Genomic DNA, 8044 nt, shown 5'->3' on the forward strand with positions numbered 1-8044 from the left:
TCCTGATCGGGGTACAATTTTGAAAAAGTCGTGATTCAACAGGCGTCTGTTCCATGATTAACATATTTGAGGGGCCTGGCACCTGTTTAAGGGGTCTGACAGTGTCATATAAAAATAAGGGCCCTACCAATTCTAACCAATGTTTGTCTAGATTGGGTGCAAGCCACCCCACTGCCAAATTGCAATGCTTTGTGCTCATTTAATACCCTAAAAATGGACACAACACTTAACATTTTCTACTCGATAGAGTTTTTATACTCCATCTATTGTCATGTATGTATTTGTGCAAGTGTGATTTTCCCATTCTATGTGATGGGCAGTATAAAAGGGCGTGAAAACCCTTAAATACAACACAAGTTCTCTGATTGCTAAATTCAGGCTTGCTAGAGTTCTTTTTTTAGTATTCGTTTATGGGTTGTGGGCGTTGCTGGCTGGGCCAGCATTTATTGCCCATCCCTAATTGCCCTTGAGAACTGAATGGCTTGCTAGGCCATTTCAGAGGCAATTTAAGAGTAATCACATTGCTGTAGGTCTGGAGCCACATGCAGGCCAGACCAGATAAGGACAGCAGATTACCTTCCCTAAAGGATATCAGTGAACCTTTGGGTTTTTAACAACAATCAACAATAGTTTCATGGTCATCATTAGACTTTTAATTCCAGATATTTATCTAATTCAAATTTCACCATCTGCTGTGGTGAGATTTGAACCCTGGGTCCCCAGAGCATTACCCTGGGTCTCTGGAGTACTAGTCCAGTGACAAATGGCATTATGGAAACCAGAGAAACTAAAAATGGCTGGCACCCCACTGCTTCTGGCCATTTGCGGCGTAGCTAGCACAGCACGTGATGTTTGTGCTCATGAGGGTGCTCATGTGGGTGTACCTTGCATGCAGCGGATGCATACAGAATAAGAAGGTTGGGACATCAAATGGCATCTCAGGCTGATTGACGTGCATACTGCCAATTTTGTTCATGCAGTTGGAGTTGACAACCTGTCCCATTCACTCCTGGTTGAACATTAACATTATTTAAAAGGCTAGCCATCAAACTTATAGGTGATTGACTCTTGCAAAGTTCGCAGAAGCACTGTGAGGTCTTTTGTTGACTCATTGGATTTTGAAAGAACTGAATCCTGACAGCGAGGTCAGAGGACTTTTCTACCCTGTCAGCAGAAAGCCTGCAAGAGTTATGAGGTCTATGACTGCAGCCCATTTGGGCTGTAACACAGCAGGTGGATTGAGAACGAGCAGTGGAGAGAAGAAGCTGTGCAAGTTGGAGATGGAGGAGGGCTCTCAACCAAGAATCTTTAGGGGGCACTTCTATTTCCCACTCAGCCAGGTGCAATGTCTGAGTCCATTCATCAAGGAGGTGGCCACTGGCCAGTGTCATCTCCTTCAACAGGATCCAAAGCCACAAGCAGGGCAAGGACAAAGCTACTGGTGGCTGTCAAGCTCGCCATTGTCCTCAACCTCTACAGAAGCAGATCTTTCCAGCTGGGAGCAGGCAACAGAGCCAACACCTTCAAGCTTGCTGACTATCATTGCATCAGGGAGGTAACAGAGACTCTAATCACCAGGACAGGAGACTTTATTGTCTTTTCTCTGCCAGGGGTAGTGGGATTCCACTAGTGCAGGGAGTCATTGACTGCATGTGCATGATGCTGCGGAGCCATATGTAAATGCTGAACCCAAACAAAGGGTTGTCATGGCATCAATGTGCTGGTGGTGTGCACCATGCCTAGATCAGCTTGTTGATGAATACCCACTTCCCTGGAAGCAGCCACAATGCCTTCATTCTGTGGCAGTCTGCTGTTACCACTGCCCTTGAACCAGCACAATGAACCAGAGACCAGCTGTGTGGAGACAAGGTATATCATTTATATACCTGCCTCATGGCTCCCCTCCAACACCTGACCATGGGAGGACAGTGTACCTATAACAGGAACCATGCAGCCACAAAGGACATCATGGAGTTAACCATTGGTGTCCTGGAGCAATGGTTCTGCTGCCTGGAGCACTCAAGGGTAGCAAACCTGTCCTCACAAGGACAGGTGTCTAAGTTTGTAGTGCTCTGCTGCATCCTTCATAACATCACTGCATCATGAGGATTCAGCTCTTGGCACAAGATATTCAGAGGCCATCTCAGGAGGAGGAAAAGAAGAGAATGCAGGGAGGATGCATCCAAGGCTCCTTTACCCCATACAGAGTGTCTGTAAGCCCCTATTGAATGTCCGGTTCCCCAAAGATCTCAGACCATCTTCACCATTATTCCAGAATAACCCACCTTTCAATCCACCTGCTCTGGCCCATCACAGCATCCTTTGGTCAAATTCCTGCAATTAAACCGCCAACAAAAAAACTTTCCATAACAACTTTATCCATCCACACTTCCATTCATACATATAAACTGAACCATTCATCCTTATGCATTCCCTGCCAGTCTTGTGGGTGGCTTTACCTGCTCTAGTGCTCCTATGCACTGATTTTTCAAAAATTCTTTCATGGGATGTGAGCATCACTTCACTTGTTGTCCATCCTAACTGTCCTTGAGAAGGTGGTGGTGAGCTGCCTTCTTGAACTTCTGCAGTCCATGTGGTGTAGGTACACCCACAGTGCTGTTAGGAAGGGAGTTCCAGGATCTCGACTCAGTGACAGTGAAGGAACAGCAATATAGTTCCAAGTCAAGATGGGGTGTGACTTGGAGGGGAACTTGCAGATCGTGCTGTTCCCATGTGTCAACTGTCCTTGTCTTTCTAGGTGGTAGAGGTCACTGGCTTGGAAGATCCTGGTTAAGGAACATTGGCAAGATGTTGCAGTGCAGCTTGTAAATGGTGCACAATGCTGTCACTGTATGGCTGCAATGGAGGGAGTGAATATTTAAGTTGGTGGATGGGCTGCCAATCAAGCAGGCCACTTTGTCCTGATTGGTGTTGAGCTTCTTGAGTACTTTTGGAGCTGTGGCAAGTGTAGAGTATTCCATCACATTCTTGATTTGTGACTAGTAGATGGTGGACAAGCTTTGGGGAGTTACTTGTCACAGGATTCCTAGCCTCTGACCTGCACTTGAAGCCACAGTATTTATATGACTGAGCCACTTAAGGTTCCCACTAGTTGTAGCATGGCTGGTGGAAGGCTGCTGACTTCCTCTAGCAAAGACTGCAAATGGCCTTGGAGAACAACCTTGAGCGGTTCTGGCTCTTGCGATCCCAGCCTCAGGCTGCATCACCTTGGCATGGATGGCAGCAGTCTATGTTGGCTGGCTGACAGGCATGGGCAGAGTGGCACTGTGAGAGCATGAATGCTGTCATCCTGAGAGAGGACATCAGGTTCTGAGCTGTGGGTTAGTGTCTCAGCAATCCTAATAATCTATTGGAGAAAAGATGCTGGACTGCTGTAAGAACCTATAAGCCTTTTGAACATTAAGATCTACTGCTAGGATGGCAGTAGCTGAGCCTGACATGACATGAAGCATAGACCTCCTGCTCTCAGTCTGAGCTCCCAATGCAACACTAAGACATTGGGTGATTTCTGCTAATGCTGCAATGGAGCTGAGGGTGACATTTGATGCTTCATTGTAGCTGGTTTGGCAAGTGTCTCCCTGGAATTGGCCATCACCTCCATACCTGAAAGAATGGTCTTCGTGTGCAGCTGTGCTTCATGCTGAAGCTGGACTCCTCCATGTTTCATGACGGTAACAAGAGGTTGTCTGGCCATTGCATCCCTGTGTGTTATTCTCAGCAGCACTATCCTGTACACTACCCTGTAAAAGTCCTCATCTGAGACCCCGGCTTCGGAATGTGTCTGCAATCTCATTCTCTGGTGAGCTGGTATGCAAGCTATCCTTTCCCCATGGCCTGGCTGCAGACTCTCCTACGCAGTGACTCAGCACATGCTGATCTTGACTTGATACTAACTCTAAGGTACACCCAGTTCCAGTATTTGAACTGATGGCTGCAAGTGTCAGATCAGTGACAGTGTTGAGCTTCTTGAGTGCTGTTGGAGCTACACTCATCCAGGCAAGTGGAGAGTATTCCATCATGCTCCCGACTTGTGCCTGGTAGATGGTGGGCAGAGTTTGGTGAGCCAGAAGGTGAGTTCCTCACCACAGGATTCCTAGTCTCTGACCTGCACTTGTAGCCATAGTATTTAAATGGCTGGTCCAGCTCAGTTTCTGGTCAATGGTAACCCCTAAGATGTTGGGTATTCAGTGACGGTAATGCTATGGAATGTCAAAGGGCAATGATTAGATTCTCTCTTGTTGGAGATGGTCATTGCCTGGCACTTGTGTGGCCCGAATTTTACTTGCCACTTGTGAGCCTAAGCCTGGATATTGTCCAGGTCTTGCTGCATTTGGACATTGACTGCTTCAGCATTTGAAGAGTCACGAATGGTGCTGAACATTGGGCAATCATCAGTGAACATTCCCACTTCTGACCTTACAAAGGAAGTGATGTCATTGATGAAGCAGCTGCAGATGATTGGCCCTGAGGAACACCTGCAGTGATGTCCTGGAACTGAGGTGACTGACCTCCAACAACCACAACCATCTTTCTTTGTGTTAGGTATGACTCCAACCAGTTGAGGCTTTCCCCCTGACTCCCATTGACTCTAGTTTTGCTAGGGCTCCTTGATGCCAAACTCGGTCAAATGCTGCCTTGATGTCAAGTGCAGTCACTTTCACCTCACATCGGGAGTTCAGCTCTTTTGTCCATGTTTGAACCAAGGCTTTATTGAGGTCAGGAGCTGAATGGCCCTGGCGGAACTCAAACTGGGCATCAGTGAGCAGGTTATTGCTAAGCAAATGCCACTTGATAGCACAGTTGATGACCCCTTCCATCACTTTACTGATGATCAAGAGTAGACTGATGGGGCTGTAATTGGCCAAGTTGGATATGTCCTGCTTTTTGAGTGCAGGACATACAAGGGCAATTGTTAAATTACTGGGTAGATGCCAGTATTGTAATTGTACTGGAACAGCTTGGCTATGGGTACGGCAAGTTCTAGAGCCCTCAGTACTATTGCCAGAATGTAGTCGGGGCCCATAGCCTTTGCAGTATCCAGTGCCTTCAGCCATTTCTTGATATCATGTGGAGTGAATTGAATTGGCTGAAAACTGGCATCTGTGATGCTGGGGACTTCCAGAGGAGAATGAGATGGATCGTCCATTCAGCACTCCTGGCTGAAGATTGTTGTTAATGTCTCAGCCTTATCTTTTGCATTAATTTTCTGGATTCCCTCATCATTGAGGATGGGGTTATCTGTGGACCCTCCTCCTCCAGTGAGTTGCTTAGTTGTCCACCATCATTCATGGCTGGATTTGGCAGGACTGCAGAGCTTAGATCTGATCCACGAGTTGTGGAATCGCTTCGCTCTGTCTATCACTTGCTGCTTATGCTGTTTGGCAAGCAAGTCCTCCCGTGTTGTAGCTTCACCAAATTAACACTTTATTGTTAGGTATGTTTGCTGTTGCTCCTGGCATGCCCCCTTGTACTCTTCATTGAATGGTATGATTCCATGAATATGACTATGCTAGGCAGTTGCTTGACTAGTTTGTGAGACAGCTCTCCCAATTTTGGCACAAGCCCTCAAATGCTAGTAAGGAGGACTTTTCAGGGCCGACAGGGCTGAGTTTGCCATTGTTGTTTCCGGTGCCTAGGTTGATGCCGGTGGTCTAGCCGGTTTCATTCTTTATTGACTTAATTGACTGAACGGCTTGCTAGGTCATTTCAGAGGCATTTAGAGTCAACCATATTGCTGTGGGCCTGGAGTCACATGGAGGCTAGACCAGGTAAGGGTGGCAATTTCCTCCCCGAAGTCATTTGTGAACCAGATGGGTTTTATACAACATTCAACAGTGATTTCATGCTCATCATTGGACATTAATGATTGAATTCAAATTCCACAATCTGCTATGGTGGGATTCAAACCCCAGCCCCCAGAGCATTACCCTGTATCTCTGGATTACTAGCCCAGTGACAATAGCACTAAGCCACCACTTCCCTGCCATGAAGTTGCTACTCAATGAAATAGGAAGATGTGAAACCATTGGAAAATGGAAATGACTGTGGATTGTTTGCTATTAGGACTGTAAAAAAGTGGAAATAGTGATGTGTGATAAGCATAAAAGGGGAGTGTTCTTTCTCTGTAGTTTAACATATAAATTTCCTACAAAAGTAGTGTTTTGTCAATTATGTTTTAGTCATTTGTGGCATTAAACGTTTTAAAACTTGAAATATCATCCTTTTCAGCTATTAGCTGGAAGCTGGAATTTTTTAGTGTCGCTTTTTCCTACTAGATAACATGGCCCTCCAGGTACCCTAATCTAAGAGGGCATAACAACCATGGACATGTCTATGATTGTGCTTGGCAAAGTACAACAATCTTTTGCCATTGCCTTCTGTAGTATGACCGACCAGGAACCGCTTCTGTTTTTGCTACTTGCTATCAGGTGCATTGGAGAATTTACAGACTGATAACCAACACACCTTTGATGGCTATCAAGTCCTGGAGTCAGACTTGAACCCAGAGCTTCTAGCTCAGGGGTAGGTACACTACTATTGCAACACAAGTCCTTTTTGACTATAAGCCATCAACTCTGAAATTGATGTCAATGCAATGAGTAGTAGCTAATGCTTTTTGGATGAGATAAGGGATCGCCTATTTTAAGTATTGAGGACTATAAGTTTCAATAGATTTTGCAAATGAATCGAGGACATACCATCTGAAATCATTATGCCTTTTAATTTACTTTATACTATTTAGATTACAGACATTCCAGAAACGTTTAACTTATTATTTTAAGCAACATTATTAAATATAACCAAAATTATAATCGATAATGTTCCTTCTTAATTATGTTATACAGCAAGAGGAATACATTAACTTACACTTCACAGTGTGCTGCAGTCAGTACCCATCTTGGTGCGATCAAAGCTCCTCCACAAATATGTTGTTTGTTCACTTGGATAGATACCATGTACGTTCTAGAATGAGGCTGAACCTCATGACCCCCAATAATTTCTGAGCAGACACCTACAGTAAAAGATAATAATTTTCTAAAAGAGTATTATGTTTAAAAATGAGAGCTCTGAAAAAACTGCAAATGTTGAAAATTAGGATTAAAACAGAAAATGCAGGGATCACTGTATTGTAACATTTTACATTTTCAGTGGAGACCTTTGGTCAAAGTTAAATGAAAAAATAGAGAAGCCCCTTCTGGAGCAACAGTTAATTAATTGTAGATATTCAGCTTACCTCCTTGCCCTGTCAAAAAAGTAATTTTGAAAGCAAGAGACAGCACCCAAATTAAGTTGTCCATTTTGTTAAATAAACAAAGACAAAAATATTGTTTCATTTTATAGCATTGACAAAGGATGTGGTTACAGTTTATGTGCAAAACACTCGGCAATTTTTGTATGAGATTTAACACTTTGTAATAAAACAACATCCAAATATCGTCAGCTTACTTTTAATCATCACAAAAAGTGTCATCAACAGTGCTATCATGCAACACTTACTCACAGATTACTTACTCACCAAGGCTCAGTTTGGGTTTCGCCAGGACCATTTGGATTTAGACATTGTTACAGCCTTGGTTGTGTCATGAACATGAGCTGAATTCCAGAGGTGAGGAAAGAGTAACTGCCCTTGACATTAAGGCAGCATTGACCAAGTGAGCCATCAAGGACCACCGGTAACACTGAAGTTAATGAGAATTTGGGGACAACTTTCCATTGGCTGGAGTCATTCCTAACACAAAAGAAGATGGTTGTAATTATTGGAGTTCCTTTTTGTCCTAGGACTGCACTGCAGGAGTTCCTCAAAACATCAACTTAGGGACAAATTTATTCAACTGTTCTTTCCCTACATGGTAAGTTCAGAATTACAGCTGCTCATTGATGATTATACAGTTTTCAGTCCCATTCACAATTCCTCAGATAATGAAGTAATCCATGCCCACATGCAGCATGTCCTGGACAGCATCCAGGCTTGGGATGATAGCTGACAAGTAATATCTGCATCACACAAGTGCTAGGCAATGGC

General features: G+C 44.3%; 1 protein-coding gene across 1 annotated transcript in view; it reads right to left on the reverse strand.

Moving 5' to 3' along the window:
• The window catches only part of LOC121281897 (granzyme K-like), a 28006-nt gene extending 20683 nt beyond the window's left edge, over nucleotides 1-7323 (reverse strand). Inside the window, exons 1-2 of the mRNA XM_041195048.1 lie at nucleotides 7256-7323; nucleotides 6889-7033 (exon numbers count right to left, since the gene is read on the reverse strand). Coding sequence (XP_041050982.1) covers nucleotides 6889-7033; nucleotides 7256-7319 — 209 coding nt within the window. The 5' untranslated portion in view covers nucleotides 7320-7323. The remainder of the gene's footprint in view (nucleotides 1-6888; nucleotides 7034-7255) is intronic.
• Nucleotides 7324-8044: the final 721 nt, after the last annotated feature.

The sequence above is a fragment of the Carcharodon carcharias genome, chromosome 1 (genome assembly GCF_017639515.1).
Source record: "Carcharodon carcharias isolate sCarCar2 chromosome 1, sCarCar2.pri, whole genome shotgun sequence".
Classification (NCBI taxonomy): domain Eukaryota; kingdom Metazoa; phylum Chordata; class Chondrichthyes; order Lamniformes; family Lamnidae; genus Carcharodon; species Carcharodon carcharias.